This window comes from Zingiber officinale, chromosome 8A, assembly GCF_018446385.1.
Source record: "Zingiber officinale cultivar Zhangliang chromosome 8A, Zo_v1.1, whole genome shotgun sequence".
NCBI classification, from domain to species: Eukaryota; Viridiplantae; Streptophyta; class Magnoliopsida; order Zingiberales; family Zingiberaceae; genus Zingiber; species Zingiber officinale.
Genome location: NC_056000.1, coordinates 64,901,546 through 64,919,746, shown reverse-complemented (window position 1 = coordinate 64,919,746; position 18,201 = coordinate 64,901,546). Strand labels below are relative to the sequence as shown.

Below are 18,201 nucleotides of genomic sequence, written 5' to 3'. Positions count from 1 at the left end.
TAATTTTTTAAAATAAATAATATTAAATATTAATTTATATATTAACAGATTTAAAAATTATAATAAATATTATCATTTATCAGATTTAAAAAATAAAAAATATTTTAAATTTAATAAATATAATACATATTATTAATTTATATTTTATATAAATCATATTTATAAATTTTATATATTATTAATTTATATTAATTGGATTTATAAATATTAAAATTATACTAAAATTTTAAAAATTCTAATAAATATTATTAATTTATATAAATCAGTTTTAAAAATATGAAAAATAAATTAAAATTTTAAAAATTCTAATAAATATTATTAATTTATAAAAGTATAAAACAGATTTAAAAATATAAAAAATATATTTAAAATTTAATTTATTTAAACAAATATCGAATAAATTTTATTAATTAGATTAAGATATATAAAAAAATATTCTCAGACTTGTTAATGACTTAATGTTATTGAAATATTTTGTATTGTATGTCTGTATGGTATAATTAAATTTTATTATCTTGTTAATATGTTATGTGATTATGTCTTGTTATATATTATTTTTTCAGATTGTCTGTTAGACTGTTATCAATGGCAAGCAATCCATCTTCGACAACATCTGTCACTCAACTCGAATCCGGGATTCTTAGAAGAAAGTCAAATGACATCCGATGAGAGTTTGAGATATTGATTGATCCTAAGAACCTCGACAAAATTAAATGTAAGTTATGTGGAAAAGCAATGTCAAGAGTGTATAGGATAAAGGAGCACATTGGAAATATATCTGGAAATGTATCTGGTTGTCGAAAAGCATCTCAAGAAGACAAAAGTAAGTGCAAATAGGCTATTTTAGAAGGGAGGAATAGAAAGAAGAACAAAATAATGGAAGAACAAAGTTGTAGAGCAGAGGTGACTATTTCCGTAGATGAAGAAGAAGGTCTTGAAATTGAAGGGATGGATGGAGTTAAAAAACCTCTTCCACTTGTCCCCATGGATAGATATGCATCGGCAATTACTCCAGAAAATGCAGGCTCCAGTGAAAGTAAAGTATTTCGGCAAAAAAAATATAAATGAGGCTCTTTTCAAAGAGAGAACTCAACAAGTTCAACAATATGTTGGGAGATGGGTTTATGAAAATGGAATCTCATTCAATGCTGTTGATAATGATAGCTTCAAGCAACTAATGGAGGCAGTGGGTCAATTTGGACCAGGATTCAAGCCTCCAACTCAATATCAACTTAGGGAGCCACTATTGAAAGCCGAAGTTGAAAGAACAAAACAATTGCTGAAGAAACATGAAGAAAAATGGGCAAAGAATGGATGCTCGATCATGACAGATGCATGGAGCAATAGAAAAAGAAGAAGCATCTTAAATTTGTGTGTTAATTGCAAGGAGGGTACTATATTTTTAGAGTCTAAGGAGTCTTCAGAGGAGACACATACAGCTGAACTTATTTTTGAGTATGTTGACAAGTGTGTTGAACAAGTAGGAGCTCAGAATATTGTTCAGATTGTTACAGACAATGCCACCAACAATATGGCTGCAGCTAAATTGATGAGAGAAAAACGACCCGGGATCTTTTGGAGTTCATGTGCAACTCACACTATTAATCTCATGCTTGAAAGTATTGGCAAACTTCCACAATATAAAAAGGTGATTGAGCAGTCCAAGGCTTTTACCATTTTCATCTATGCTCACCATAAGACTTTATCATTGATGAGAAGTTTCACGAAGAAGAGAGACATAGTCCGACCAGGAGTTACCAGGTTTGCATCAAATTTCCTCACATTGCAAAGTTTGATTGAAAAAAAAGCTAGTTTAAGCGTCATGTTTACAAGTGATATGTGGGAGAAATGTAAATGGTCAAAAACAAACAAAGGAAAAATGGCTTACGCTACAGTGATGAGCATGAGTTTTTGGAATGGTGTAACACTTTGTTTGAAAATATTTGCTCCTTTGGTAAGAGTTCTTCGATTGGTAGATGGAGATAGAAAGCCATTGCAATATTTAACCCCGAAGAAGCTCCAGAGTGAGAGAACTCCATGAAGATGATTTTGAATCCGAAGAAGAAGACGAGGATCACAATAATGATATTGAGTTTGTGTCCGATGAAGAACAAGTTATTGAAAAATATGGAGAAGAAAAAGCAGAATAAATATGAGTCTATGAGATATTATTAGTTGTGTAATTTTGAACTCATTTTGTTAAGACATGATTTATGTTATTTAACAATTATTTTTTGCTTAGTGGTTACTAGTTCACAATGCATTGCAATCTTGAATGAACTATTGCTACTATTTTTCAATGTTCTACTGTTTACTATATGATTATGATAACTTACTGCATGTTCTATTGTTTAACTGTTTCTTTTATTCATATTTACTGAGCCTAGTATATTTCCTTTGCACAAAACTATTAGTTTTCTTTTATAGTTTTTCATTTTTTGGTATTGGAAAGTATGTATTTATTTCAGCATACATAGTTAGATCTTCATTGCTATCAAATTGTTTAAGACATCATTTAGATTTACATATGACATTGTCCACAGTCCACATGAAACAAGGGATATCGAGGAATCCGCCTAGCGGCACCTAGTCCCCGCCTAGGCGGCCTAGGCGCTAGGCATTGGTCTGCCGCCCGACTAGCGCCTAGCGAATTTTAGAACCTTGGGTGCGATGGAGGGAGAAGGTGAAGGCTTTATAAGGTCGGGCCCGATCGGCCTCGACCGTCGGATGCAGGTCACAGGAACCGAGGCCCACATCGGGCCGTTCATTTCAAACCGCCGATATCCCCTCGGACACGTCGCCGAGCCGTACGATGATGCCAGCGGAGGCGCCACGTGGCACTATGCCATAGGAGTGTATTTAATGAGCACTATTACGGCGCGCAACGCGCATGCTCGGTCTTAATGGAGAGGGTTTGTACGAATTCCGAGGAGATCTGAAGGGCGTCAGCGTTGACCGTCGACACGGTTGCAAAGCCAGCAACAGTAAGGAGCCGAACAGCCGTGAGGAGGAACGTTCCAGAAAGTAGGAAAGCGGTGTCACTCCGGCCAACCGGCAGTCCAGTCAGTCGGACTTAGCGCCTCCTTCGACTAGACTTGAAGGGGAGGCATGTGATCCGGTGGTAAGGATGGGGGATCCTCGTTGGCGGAAGGTCAACGGCATGTGGAGGTCAAAGGTCAAGAGATTCAACCCCGAGACCCGACCGACTGGACGAAGCAGGCCGACGACCGGACGAATCATGACGACCGGCCGTGAAGCCCCCGCCGAATGAAAGACAACCCGACTAGGGGTCGGGTTTTCGATGCTCAAGGTAAAAAGGTTTCATGACCGAGCGGGCTGTCCGTTCGGTCGGGCACGAGGCAACAAAGAGGCAGGAGCAATCGCATCCGAGCATACGACCGGGAGTCCTCCCGGTCGGACCAATACCTACAACCGGAGCAGAAGGGATATGCCTGCCGAGCGGCCGAACCGCTCGACCCTGGAACAGACAGGAGGCGCAAGAGGACAAAGGAGACAGGGGATAACATCATCCTCGAGACGTCTGCTGCCGACAAGCAACAGAGTTGGCGGCCAAGCCATACACAGGATCATACGGCGGAAGCTTCCACCGTCACATCCGAGATATGCTCGGACGATTGCGGAATGACGTCAGATGTGCTTTTCTGACATGAGCTCGTTAAGGTATGTTTGGGGAAGCGTGCACGCATCGAGAAGCGTGCCCGCGCCTCCCCGTGGTCCTATATAAGGACCCCCAGACGTCGATGAAGGTATGCGCAAATCTTCACTATAGCCACAGTTACGCTGCCTCTCTCATTTCTCGTTACCTGACTTGAGCGTCGGAGGGTCGTCGCCGGGAAACTCCTCCCAGCTCGGCTTCTTTGCAGATTCGCCGGAGATCTATTTCACCAGTCGAAGATAGTGAAGTGTGCTACGTTTCCAGTGTCCATCGACTCAGCGCTCGGACATGATCATTATTTATACTGGTTCATGCTCATCTTGATTCCTTATTCGTGCCTAATTAATTTTCGTACATGCAGAATGTGGAAAAGAAGTGCCACCTGAAGCGCATAACAAAACCTGGAACAAGCATGAGTGGGAGTGAAAGCAGTTGCATCTCTAGGTGCGTGGATCGGTACATCGAGGCCACTGGTATCGTCAGCGGAGCTCTTTTCCGCAATCCGCACTCGGTTTAACCGTCTGAATCGAAGGCGAGTCCCTATAGAAAGAATCATGAAGATGGTTAGTTCTTCTTCTTTCATGACAAACATTTTTTACATACTAGATTAGGGTCATAAAGAATCATTCTCCGAAGTATATTTACTTTCAAGTTTATGATTATACTTGACAAATGTATACCGCAAAATTTCAATGAGATGGGATCCAATTAATTGACCTTAAACACTATTTAGCTATTATGATGATACAATCGAATAGTTATATAGTTTAAATAGTAGTTAGTTATTAGCAAATATTTATTTTTTATTTATTTTTTAAAAATGGCTTTAAGATTTGATAATAACGAAACGTCCTCTAGCTTTGTTCTTAAATTAAGATATTTTCAGAAAATAAATGTAAGTTTTATGAGAAATTTTGACATTAATTATGAAGTAAATATGTGAGGCATTTTAGAAATCAACCAATTTTAGTAAATATAAAAATTATATTTTATACTTTAAATAATAAAAGTATAAAATTTTAACAGACTAAATCGAGCAAAATTTATTCACCTGGAAGTTTATCCTCTTTAAAAACACCCTTTAGAAAGAACTTTAAAAATAAATTTAGGGTTTTTTTTTCATTTTCATCCTCTTTAAACGCCTCATTTTTTTTTGTTATTATTAGGTGAAGTGAAGGTGTTAATGAAGGGCAGGGATCTTTTGGTCCAAGATTTTTGGATCAGTCTTGATCCCCTGTTTATTTATTGGTTGAGTAGATTGGATCCTACTTGATTATTAGGTAGGGTCCAATCCACCCAAACAAAATCTATATTTTCGCCTTGAAGCTTATCCTCTTTAAAAACACCCTTTAGAATTTTAAAATTAAATTTAGTTTTGTGTTTAATTTTTATCCTCTTTAAGGGCATCTGCAACGCGGCGTTAATGTCGCGTTATAACGCAACTGTTCATTTAACGTCGTGTTACATTTGCAACGCGGCGTTAAAGCGCTTGAACGTGTTCAAGCGTTCTTGGGGTGGGCCCGACCGGGCCCACCCCATGTGTAAACTTCTTTATTTATTTTTAATAACGATTTTTTTTAATAACAGCTAGTGAACGTTCAAGCGTTCAATAAACGTTCAAGTTTTTTTAAAATGTAAATTTTTAAATTAAAAATTAAATAATGGCTAGTTATTTAACGGTTATTTTTTAACGGCTAGTTAACGGCTAGTTCGAAATTTCATCTATAAATAACCATTAATATGCACACATATTTTCATTCCAACTCACTACTCTTTCAATTCTACTCTCTAAATTCTCTCCCCATCTATTTTTTTCAAGTTCCTACCATCTTATTTTCTATCCGAAATGGATGAAAATAATAAGGCATTTTTTACAAATTTCTTGAATTCTACAAACACCTCGCAAGAATATTCATCTTCCCAAAATCCATAAACTCCACCAAATTATCAATACCCACATCCATTTCCCAATATGTAGTTTCTTCCACAAAATCTTCAAAATTTCCAAGGTTTTGGAAATTCTATGAATCATCTGAATTATGTCACTCGAGATTCATATCAACCGCTTCCAGCCGAATATTGGTAAAACATGAGACAACCGTATTTCACATCATCGGTTGTTCATGGATATGGTACCCCGCACATAACTGGTATGTCTTTCACTCCTTCGATGTTGAATGAACCTGTAACTCCGACTTTTGTCCCGGAGACTCAACTTTCCGATCGTGAATCCCCAATTGAGGTGGTCAATTTAGAAAAGGTGATTTCAAATACTGAGGGTACAAGAAAGCGTTCAAGTTGGACAAAGGTTGAAGGCGAGGTCTTAGCGAGAAGTTTTGCCACTATCAGTGATTATCCAATAATCGGTAATGATCAAAAGGCGGATGCTTTTTGGGGGTGGGTTGCAAGCTACTACAATGAGAATCTTCCCCTAGGTTCAAACACCAGAAGTGCAAATGTTATACGGTCACATTGGCACAATACAATCCAAAAGAAGGTATATCGATTCAATGCAAATTACAATAGTATTTATAGTTCATATCGAAGTGGTCACAGTGATGAAGATATATTGAGGTTTGCGTACGAAAAATATCTATCCGAAAACAATGGTGTTGCATTCAATCTCGAACATGTGTGGAGAATTGTCAAAGACCGTCCAATGTTTATTCCACAGTCCGTTGATTACTTTGTGGCCACAAAGAAGACGAGGACCTCAGAGTCGGGAGCAAGCAACACCTCCTCCAACCAAGATGTGAGTATAGACCTGGATTATGAAGATACTCGTCCAATGGGGCAAATGACAGCAAAAAAAAAGGGGAAAAGACAAAGTAAAATCGACCATGGTGGATCTGACAGTAAACTACAACAATATTATTACAAAGTTCACTGAGTACACAAGCGTGAAGAAGTCCGAAGTCGATTTGAAACAAAAACAACTCAAAGTATAGGAAATTAAGGCAAAAGCTACATTGTCCAAATCTGAAGCTAAGAATCGTCGCTTGAAGTTGAAGGAGTACGAAATATTGAATAAAGACACCTCGCAGATGACAAAGGAGCAGCTTATCATACATGAATGTCTATGCAAGGATATTAGGTCGAGATGGAATATCTAAATTGTTTACTTAACGTTCATTTTCTAGTATTATTATATTTTCGAGTGATTGTACTTTTTAATTATTGTATTTCTCATTTCGATTAATGTGATTTTTAATTATTATAATTTTGTAAAATAGTTGTTATAACCAAGTCGTTGGAAACTGTTGGAACCCCGAGGTGTTTTGATGTGCTCAAACAAGTTAAGTTAGGTCCTGCGTTGTTTAACCCTTGTGTCTAAGTGTGCAGGAACTTAGGAACACAGGAAGTCGAGCGGAAGATGCGGCTAGCGAGAAGGACGGCACGGGAGAGAGCCGACGGGCTCGGTGCGTCCGAGGGACGAGGTGTCCGCGGAAGAGTACACCGGTGGACGAGAAGAACGTGCGCGGCGTTCGAGGGACGAGAAACCGGGAAGGAAGGCTGCTCGAGGAGAAGGCCAGAACATGGGTTCGGGTGAGCCCTATTCCGGATGGCCGAGATCACCCAAGCTAGTGGAGCCGGAACAGAAGACCCGGACCGAGACGAGCTGAACCGAAGCGGAGCGACCAGACGGAAAAAGTCAATCAGAGTTGACTTTTGGGGTCCGGGGCGCCCGGACCCCTCTGGGGCGCCCGGAATGAGGTTTTTGACCAGATCGAGTCAAACTCGATCTGAACGTTGGGGGATAAAGTTTTATCCCCCCAGGGCGCCCGGAACCCTTCCAGGCGCCCCGACAAAGGCTATAAATATAGCCTTGGTCCAGAAGCAAATCAATTAATCAGAACGACGAACTTGTAATCAACTTCTGTGTGCTTTACTTTTCTTCTTGTACGTTCAACGCTGTAAGAGGCTACTCCGCCCAGAGGAGAATCAGAGGAGAATCAATTATGAAATACGGTTTTGTAGCTCCAACAAATCAGAACGGTGAAGAAAAAGAAGAAAGCAATTGGACAAAAAAAGAGCAGAATGAGTTCGTAGCAAACAGCCGTGCGGAACATCACCTGCTAAGCGTATTACCGCCTCAGGAAGTAAACCGCATCGGAAGCTACTCATCAGCTAAAGATCTTTGGAAGAAGTTTCTAGAACTCCACGAAGGCACATCCGAAGCGAAGCTCGCTAGAAGGGACATCCTCCGAAACAAACTAATGAACATCCGCTTGGAGAAAGGTGAGAAAGTAGCCGGTCTACATGCAAAGGTAAAAGAACTAGTTACTGGTCTCGAGAACCTCGGTGAAAAGGTAACAAATCGGGACGCCTTACGCTACGCACTCAACGCCTTTCCCAGAACTCCAGAGTGGACGTCAATCATCGACGCCTACTACATCTCAAAGGACCTGGAGGTAAGTACATTAGAGGAATGTTTTTCTACTCTTGAATTATACGAAACTAGATGTGCAGGAACGACAAAGGATACAACCTAGACTATAGCGCTGAACACAACTCAGAAGGATGAACTCGAGTCAGACTCCGAAGACGATCAAGAAGCGCACATGGTAAGAAATTTTAAAAAATTCTTTAGGTCTAATAAATTTAAAATGCAGAATAAAAAGAATCAAAAAGGAGGAAGAAAGGTGCGATGCTACCAGTGTCAGAAGGAGGGACACATAAGAGAAGACTGCCCAGAAATCAAAAAGGACAAAAGGAAGTCTCCCAAGAAACACAACCTAAAAGCAACTTGGGATGACACTTCTTCATCTGAATCAGAAGCTCAAGAATAGGCCGGGATAGCACTGATGGCAAGCTACGATGGACAAAGTATATCAGAATCGAGCAACGATGAAGAGGGAGCGACCTCGGATGAAGGCAGCGAAGCAGGGGGAGATTCAGGCTTTAAGTGAGGTATGCCTCTTACCCCCTGATCAACTTTACTCTGGCATTAAGGCAATGACTAAATCCATGTATAAATTAGAAAAAGAAAATGCCAAATTAAAAAATGAAATTTTGGAAACAAAAGGAATCTTAGCAAAATCATGTCTAATAGAGGATTTTGATAAATTGAAAATTCACAATGAAAAACTAAAAGAAGAAATAGAAAGATTGAAAAAAATATAAAAGTTCAAATATTTCTACTTTTAGAAATGATAGAGGTTTAAATTGGTATTATAGATTTCATCAAAGTCAAATTAGAAATATATCAAAAATCTATGTACCTAGGAAATACTTGGTTAACCCTGTAGGTAGGAACCTCTACTGGGTTCAAAATTAATTTAGCATTTTCAGCAAGGAAATTAAATGACTAATTTCATTATGAGGCTTTGTCTAAGGAAGTGGTTGTTGCTCCAATAACCAAGAAGGCCTAGTGCCTCGCCACGACCTGGAAGCCAAGTATCGAAATGAAAAGTTTAATTGACTAACTGAAAAAGCATTAATTTAATTTACCTAATGCTTTAAAAGAGTTATTCAATTTATATAATTTATAATAATTTTTTTTTGAAATTAAATTTTTTTTAATTGACTTAGAAAATTTCTTAAAATTATTGACTTAGAAATTTTCTGAAAATTGACTTAGAAATTCTTTTTGGAAATTGACTTAAATCTTTTTAAATTAACTTAGATATATATTTTTTTTTTAACTTAGGAATTTTTCTATGAATACTGTCTTAGACATTTCTCTTTTGAAACATTGCCTTAGAAATTAATATTAATTGCCTTAAAAAGTTTTATGAAAATTCACTTAAATTTTTTTTTACCTTAGACTTGTTTAAAGAACCCCTATTTTTAATGTGATCAAAGGGGGAGAAGAATGTTAAGTCTAGGGGGGGAGGTATATAAACTTTTTTATGAAATATCTTTGGACTTAATTACAAATAAATTATTTTTATTGCATCTGTTTTTCCCTAGCTTAACTTGGGTTGCTCACATAAAAAAGGGGGAGATTGTTGGAACCCCGAGGTGTTTTGATGTGATCAAACAAGTTAAGTTAGGTCCTGCGTTGTTTAACCCTTGTGTCTAAGTGTGCAGGAACTTAGGAACACAGGAAGTCGAGCGGAAGACGCGGCTAGCGAGAAGGACGGCACGGGAGAGAGCCGGCGGGCTCGGTGCGTCAGGGACGAGGTGTCCGGAAGAGTACCGGTGGACAAGAAGAACGTCGCGACATTCGAGGGCGAGAAGGGAAGGAAGGCGCCGAGGAGAAGGCGGAATATGGGTTGGGTGAGCCCTATTCGGATGGCGAGATCACCCAACTAGTGGGCGGACAGAAGACCGGACCGAGGCAGGCTGAACCGAAGCGGAGGCGACAGACGGAAAAAGTCAACGAGTTGACTTTTGGGGTCCGGCGCGCCCGGAACATCGCCCGGAAAAGGTTTTGACCAGATCGAGTCAAACTCGATCGAACGTTAGGATAAAGTTTTATCCCCGGACGCCGGAACCCTTCCAGGCGCCCGACCAAGGCTATAAATATAGCCTTGGTCGAGCAAATCAATTAATCAGAACGACGAACTTGTAATCAACTTCTGTGTGCTTTACTTTTCTTCTTGTACGTTCAACGCTGTAAGAGGCTACTCCGCCCAGAGGAGAATCAGATAGTGCGCTTACATTCCTTGGATTAGCAATCCCCTGATTGCAAACCAAGTAAAACTCTGGTGTATGTTTTTCTTTACTTAGTCTCTTTTATTTATTTATTACAAGTGTTCATTATATAGTTGAAATTCGAGAAAGGCTCGTGTTTTAATTTGTAGGGCAATTCACCCCTCCCCTCTTGCCGGCCTCCAAAGGGACCAACAGAAACTAGCTGCTACAACTAGTCATTGGAAACTAGTTGTTACATCTAGCTGTTGGAAACTAGCCGTTGCAAACTAGGCGTTACAAACTTACCGTTGCAAATTAGCCGTTGCAACGCGACGTTGCATACTAGTCATTGCAAACTAGACGTTGCATGAGAAAAACAATATATATAGACCATCATACTATTTCTCAAACACATATACTAAAACGTGTTTCCTTAAAAAATGTCTCATTCTACAGGCAGCTTTAGCTCAAGTTCCAACTTGACAAGTGAAGACGAAGTCCATGTTGAAATCGATGAGCAAGCTTATGATCCGGGTGAAGAACTGATGTTATTGGTTCTTCAACAACACTAACAACTTATGGAAGCATATCAAAGGAGGGACACGCGCAGAAGAAGGTTCATCCAAAGAAATCGTGAAGTCGGGCATGAGAGACTCGTCAATGATTATTTCTCTATAACCCAGGTGTATCACGATGAAATATTTCGAAGACAATTTCGAATGCGAAGAGAGTTATTCCTCCGCATAGTGAATGCATTAGAGAATCATTCAACATTTTTTCAACAAAGGGACGATGCTGTACGAAGAAAAGGGTTGTCACCACTACAAAAATGCACCGTTGCGATTTGTCAACTGACTTATGGAGTCCCCGCCGATCATCTTGACGAGTACCTACGTATGGGTGAATCAACTGCCATCAGGTGCCTTTTCAAGTTTTGCGAATACATTGTTGAAATATTTGATGATAGGTACTTAAGAAGGCCAAATACCGATGATGTTCAACGTCTTCTTCAAATGCATGATGAGAGACATGGCTTTCCTGGCATGTTAGGTAGCCTTGATTGTATGCATTAGAAATGGAAAAATTGTCCAGTTGCTTGGAAAGGTCAATTTACAAGGGGACATGAGTCACCAACAATCGTACTTGAAGCGGTCGCGTCTCATGACTTGTGGATATGACATGCATTTTTTGGTGTCACCGATTCACGTAACGATATTAACGTGTTATATGAATCTCCCATATTCAACAACGTCTTGCAAGGAAATATGCTGGAGATTAATTTCACGGTGAACGACACTGCATATACGAAGGGCTATTATCTAACAGATGGAATATATCACGAGTGGGCTACTTTTGTTAAGGCTTTTCCTTGCTCGGAGGATCCCAAGAGGAAGTTGTTTAAGGAAAGATAAGAGTCTGCAAGAAAAAATGTTGAACGGGCATTTGGGGTGCCCCAATCTCGATGGGCGATTGTCAGAGGTCCAGCTCAGTATTGGTATAGGAAAAAGTTAAAACAAATCATGTTAGCATGCATTATTTTGCATAATATGATTGTTGAGGATGAGGGAGGGCACGTGACAAATTGGTACAACGAAGAAGGTGACGAACCCACACAACCTATCCATGGCTCAAACCGAGGATTTCAGGATTATCTTCGAACAAATTCTGAGCTATGTGACACTCAAGTTTATCACCAACTTCGCGTCGACTTAGTTGAGCATATCTGGGGCCAATACAACAACAATCCGTGAATTAATATTTTATATATTATTTTTAATGACACAATAGTGTGGTTTATTTAAGTTATTGTTGCATTTCAATTTCATAATTACATAGTAATTTAAAATAAATTTTGTTTTCCCAACTTTATAATTTTAGCCGCTCAGTTGTAATTTCGTTTTCCCAACTTTATAATTTTAGGTGTTCAGTTGTAATTTCATTTTCCCAACTTTATAATTTCGTTTTCTCACAAACATCTATTTTATTTAATAAATATATTTAAAAAATTAATATTATTTTTGAAAATAATAAAATTATATTTTTAAACGTAAGATTATTATTAAAAATAATAATAATAATTTTAATATTTTAAAACATATTTAAAACATATTTATTTAATATAATATAATTTTAAGATGAGTGAGTGGACGGTGGGGTCATGAATAATAAGTATTAATGTTAAAAGGAATGTGGGTGAAAGAAGGATATTATAATGAGTATGTGACAGTAGATCTCATATTTTTTTATGAGATTATGAGTATTATAATATTAAAACATTATGGATGCTCTAAAAGCATCATTCGTTTTTTAGTAGATGAAGTAAAGGTGCTAATGAATACAACACGAAATAGAAAGGGTCCAAAATAAAATTCAAAGCGTACTTGAGAACATTCCAGTAAAAAAAAAATCAAAACTTCAGGGAGCAAAATAAAGTACTTCCTCCCCTGTTAGTGGAGCAGAAACGAATCTTGACGTGGGGCAATGGGTCCGCATTAGTGGGGCCCTTTCTTCTTAGGGGAAAGGCTTCCTAATTGGGCCCAGTCGGATGGCATGTGTCCGACAGAAGTAATCTTAAAGGCAAGTTTAAACAGGCCAGGAGTAATTAAATACTATGTTATCCTCATATTGGCTATAATATGGTACCGTCCCACGCCAAAAGGGCTAATTAATAATGATCGGAGGTTTAGTGAAGATGGATATAGTTTATTAGAGTACAATGAATCATGCATGTTAAATCAATTTGACCAGAATAAAAGAAAATAATAATAATTATTATATCAAGAGTTTCTTTATTAATAAATATATATCAATTACTCATACAGGGAAGAATTGCTAATTCCACAAAGTTTGATAAACATACAAGTTTGGAATTACAAGTAACAATCGATGATCTTTTATATGGCGGCCACAAACTTAGCTCCAAGGCAGCTCATAAACACTGCAGCCTTATCACGATTCTCGATGATGAACATCAAAGATCAGAGAGGCTCTTACCACTTATGAAGTCAACCACCTCGGTAACAGCCTGATGCAATGCGGCTGAGACTGCAATCAAATTTTCCATGAACTCTTCGGCAGTTGGCTTCGGACCATCCACGATATCTGTCACAGCCTTGAGGAATATTGCGGGGATGGAGAATAAACCTGCAACATATGCCACTGCAGCTCCCTGAGAAAAAGAATGAAATCCTTTCAGTAACTCTTAAGTGCGATAAACATGAATCATGGATTGAATTCATCTCTAAGGCTTTAAATCACTATTTCTAGAACATAGAAGATGGTTTCACCTCTTCGTCACTCTAGAATCAGGAAGATAAGAAGTTCGATATGCAAATCACAAGGTCCCAAAGTTTAGCAGGTTAAGATAGCTTTGATCTTAAGCCCCTTGCTAAGTTTAAGGACATGTGAGCGCTGTAAGTTACCCATCTAACCAAACTTGTTGATTTGCAATGATAAATCGATCATTAGGCAAGTGTATTACCTCCATGTCTTTAACAGTTGCGTCATTCGCTATGATGGATGATTCGTCTTGTGGACACATATCCAAGGAATCCCCAGTGGACAATTTTCCAACCTGCAGTAGATAAAAAGAAGCCTGTTAACTAGGTATCAGGGGAAAAAAAAAAGGTATTTCATCTGCATAGATGAAAGGAAGATATAGTTAACCTATAGTTGATTAAAAGAAGACTGAAAAAGTTAAATTTAGACCTACATGAGCACTCAGATGAAAGCATTTAGGAAATGTGAAAAATAATTTACAAGTACTGCATAGTGAAATGATGTGTTTAAGATGGTACAATCACGTACTTAGACGACCAATAAAAACTTTACTTAGGCGATGTAAAACTATAATAAATACGCACATTAAACGAGGAAGAGGAAAACCAATGAAGATTTAGTTAACAATGCTAAAACGGAATAAAATTTATTTAAATATCAATAATGATATAATAATAAAATCCAATGGTATAAGAGGCGCCATATAACCAATCCCATTTAGTAGGATAAGATTTAATTGTTATTGTATAATGAATGAGGAAATTATTTAGGTGATGGAAGAAGGTGAACAGGTTGGAGAAGAAAAGGAAAGGAATACTGAAGAACAAACAGGTGAAGAGGAAGACACTACAGGGCGGTTCGGTCAGGTGTGGAACCAAGAAGATGAAGCAAAAGCATGAGAGGGAGAGGGAGAGGGAGAGGGAGAGAAGACCGCAGTAAATGGAGATTCACTTTCGACTACGGTTGGCTGACATTTTTTTCTTTAGATTTTTATAGTTGGAGCCTCAGGATCATAGAGGATGGGGAACAAATATACACAAAACAGGATTCCGTAAACAGTTTCAGATGTATACTGTGAACCTTTAAATAACATGAATACCTTCAAGCCAAGTTCTTTTACAAGATAGGGAGTAGAGAATGCTCGCTTGGTTCCAATTCCGTATAAATCAAAAACCTGCAGAATTGTGGGAAAAGAAATCAAATGCAACAGGGTAACTTTTGCAAGTCTTTAGTACAAATAAAAGGGAACATTGTAGCAAGTTTGCGATCAAACAAAAGACTGTAAGGTTATGTAGTGAGAAATTTCCAACTTGAAAGAAACTTCAAGCCAACAAGCTTAACAAGCACTAACATTTCAAATGCATAAAATAAAACTAACAATTTTAATATAGTTTTATAGGTCAGAGGAGAGACTAAAAATTTGAAAGGACATTCAAACTGTACAAGGAAACAACAGTAGCATGAATACTCACTGGTATAGGAATTCTTCTATCGTGGAAGGCTACATCCGAAACAAGATAGACATCTTTTATGCATGCTCCTCTTGCCTGGATTGACAACGATGTAATAACGATCAAAAGCAATCGACAGAAAGCCAGAAACAATACCAAGGTAAATATAACAAACAAACATTCATTTAGTTTTAAGGACTTTCGATGATAAAAGATATTATTTGTGGAAGCCTCATACCACTCGGTCTAAAGTTAGATTTTACATCTAACAGACATTCAACTCATGGGGCAAATAAAATCAATAAGGAACAAATCATGCAAAGAAATAAGTAAGTCCAAAACAGTATATTTTTATGAAGAAAAGAAAACTGGCAGCCGTAGATTGTTTTGTCACATTTACAGATAAAGACGAGATACAAAAATTCCTCTTAGAAGTTCACCACAGGTAAGCATCAGGCAAAAACAATCAAGTTATAATAAGGAAATCGAAATTTTAGTTTGAAAGACAAAGGTGAGTCATATCAGCTATAAGAATTAATAAAAAAAATAATTGTCCTAATCAGAAACCAAAAGTGTTAGTTTGGAAAGTAGAAAATGGACACAAAAGAAATGTGATTAAACCTAAAGATGAAGGATGAGACATACCCAAGAAACCCAACAACATAACTCCTTTAACCTATAACTTCCTGTATGTTGCATTAAAAGGTGCTCATGTAATGGGTACTCTCTATAATTTAACACTTGAAAAAAATTAAATGGTTCAGCAAATTGATCTGTTAATGTTTATTGGTAAATACTATTTATAGACCTTAGAGATTATGTGGAGAGAAATATGGAGTGACACAAACGCATGATGTCCATTCAAAAAACCAAGATGAAGTGGTTAGGAGGAGTACGATCTTGTCAAGGGTTATTAGGTCAAATAGATTTTGAATAAAAGAATTTATGATGATGATGATACATAACTATTGGATGGGCCATCTGTATTCAAAAAATTTCGCTACAGATCTGGTTGTGACAGCCCTACAAAGATCAAAGGGTTTCAAAGTCACTGATTCACAATTAGGTTCACAAGTCCAAGTATGCCATTAGTGCTAAGAATCAGATCTTCCAAGGAATGATATGAGAAACATACTTGAAAGCCACCAGCAGTTCCTGCGTTGATAATGAGGTCTGGTTTCAACGCTTGAATAGAAGCATAAGTCAAGAGAGATGCTGATACTGTGCCAACACTATCAACACCTGAAATTATTAGAAAAAATCAATCACAACTTTCGGTAGAGAGAGAAATCGCTGCTCTAAGTTGAAAACACGGTGTAAGAACTCTGAGCTTCAAATGCTAGATTAGAACCATTAACCTGGCAGAAACAGTTTGAGGGCTCTTGAGTTTCACCTCAGTATGAAACATCTCAGAGCATAGTTAACACAGAAATCAATTGATCTAAATGAAAAAAAAAGGTGAAAAAAAAAACAGTGACAAACTCTATGTAGCTTATAGATTTTCACAAACCTTATCCAAGTCACATAGTTTATTTATTGATTGAACTAATTCCGTCACCTGAAAAGAACAATATTCCAACTCGATTCTTGGTAGAAACTATAAAAACACATAAACTCTAAAAGAATTGTGATATGAGCTACTATAAGACATATTTACAATTATAGAAAAACAATTAATTCTATAACTAGCTATTCAGCATAGTTCGCTCATGTAAAAATAGATAAGAGGGATAAAAGAAAAGATTTACAACAGAGCTCCTGTTAGAACAAGCAACATTGTTATTCTTGGACTGTCATTGTCATCTACCCAACAATAAATCTTATGCTAAATAGAGGTGCCTTGATAACAACAAAGAATCTCACTAAGAGGTGAGATAAACTATCCAACATCACGTATGAATTAAGAAATCTGAAACAGAAGAGATTTTACCCAATATTGTATCTTTCCCTGGCCATACTAGATTGATATCCAAGCCTTTGTAAGTACCATGATATCGAACCCATGGAACACCTTTGGGAAACCTGTTGAAAATAGAATTCCACTCTAATTCTCATAACTATGTATTAGAAATATTAAATCAGTTAACGATGTGAGAGCTAGACCAATTATACAAAGCTTTTGCAAATACATCAAATATTATGTGTATGCATAGCATTAATTTTTGCATCGAGAAAGCGCAAGTGCTGAAGCCACACTTTGCGGTTACTATTTGAGACTACTCACGGCATGGTCTCACCCTGCATCACCCTTCTCATCGATCAATCTATGCATTTGCTTTCACGAAATTTATCCTTATCGAAAGAGGAACTTACGCTGATCGATCAAGATCCTCGGAAAGCTCGAACTTGGCGACCAGGGGGAGCGCCTCCGTCTGCATAGCTAAGGATCCGAAGCCCACACAAAACAAAATCAACAACCAACACTCGAAATGAGGGCAGAAATAGGGTTTGTTCCAGTACCTATGACGATCAGGATGGTTGAGATGGGCCGATCGCCGCCGGGCTTCACGGCAAGGTTCTCCTCCTCGATCGCCGCGGCGGCGGCTTCTGTCTCCTCGGGAGGAGCCATCACTTCTATTCGCCTTCCGATCGGAGGGAGGAGAAGAGACGGCGGCTTGGGCGTCGTGGGATTGGATTGGGTTTTATTTCGGATTAAATTACAGAAAGCTTTTATCACCTATCACAATTCACAAATTCGCAACTCATCAAAATAATAATAATACTAATAATAACAATAATAATAATAAATTAAAAAAAAATCAAAGTTGACCTTTTCAAAAATCACACTTCTGATTGTTTTGAACTACTAACTTCTTGAGATATAATGCAGATGAAAGAGTCTAGACTGAAATAAAGCGTTGCAGGTTTGCATGTCTAGTTCACAAAAAAAGATATAAAAGAACAACTGCTCCAATGTTTGTTATAAGTTACCACGGAACCGATAGAAAAAAGAAAGTAAGAAAACATCAACTGCAAAATATACTTATGTAAAAAATAGATGAAATCGATCATCCTCATGGCCCTGTCATGACTACTCTATGTTAATTAGAGTCTTAAAGTCAATCATATGATAATTATTGTATGAACTCGATGTATCATATTTCTATATACTTATAAAAATATTTCTTTATGATTATTATACTTACTTATATTAGTGCCAAATAACTAAGTATAATAGCGTCCTTGAGTAGAAGGTTCTTATCTATATCAATCGAT

General features: G+C 37.7%; 2 protein-coding genes across 2 annotated transcripts in view; one reads left to right on the top strand and one right to left on the bottom strand.

Moving 5' to 3' along the window:
• Positions 1 to 18,201, top strand: part of LOC122009321 (probable protein NAP1) — a 63,876-nt gene that overhangs the window by 23,197 nt on the left and 22,478 nt on the right. The gene's annotated exons all lie outside the window — the stretch shown is intronic.
• LOC122009319 (5'-methylthioadenosine/S-adenosylhomocysteine nucleosidase-like) lies at positions 13,025 to 17,631 on the bottom strand. The gene is made up of 8 exons (XM_042565431.1): positions 17,446 to 17,631; positions 17,299 to 17,365; positions 16,916 to 17,007; positions 16,121 to 16,227; positions 15,007 to 15,081; positions 14,634 to 14,708; positions 13,737 to 13,829; positions 13,025 to 13,424 (listed from the first exon to the last, which is right to left on the bottom strand). Exons 1-8 carry the CDS (start codon positions 17,552 to 17,554, stop codon positions 13,227 to 13,229), a joined length of 816 nt encoding a protein of 271 aa, XP_042421365.1. The 5' UTR covers positions 17,555 to 17,631; the 3' UTR covers positions 13,025 to 13,226.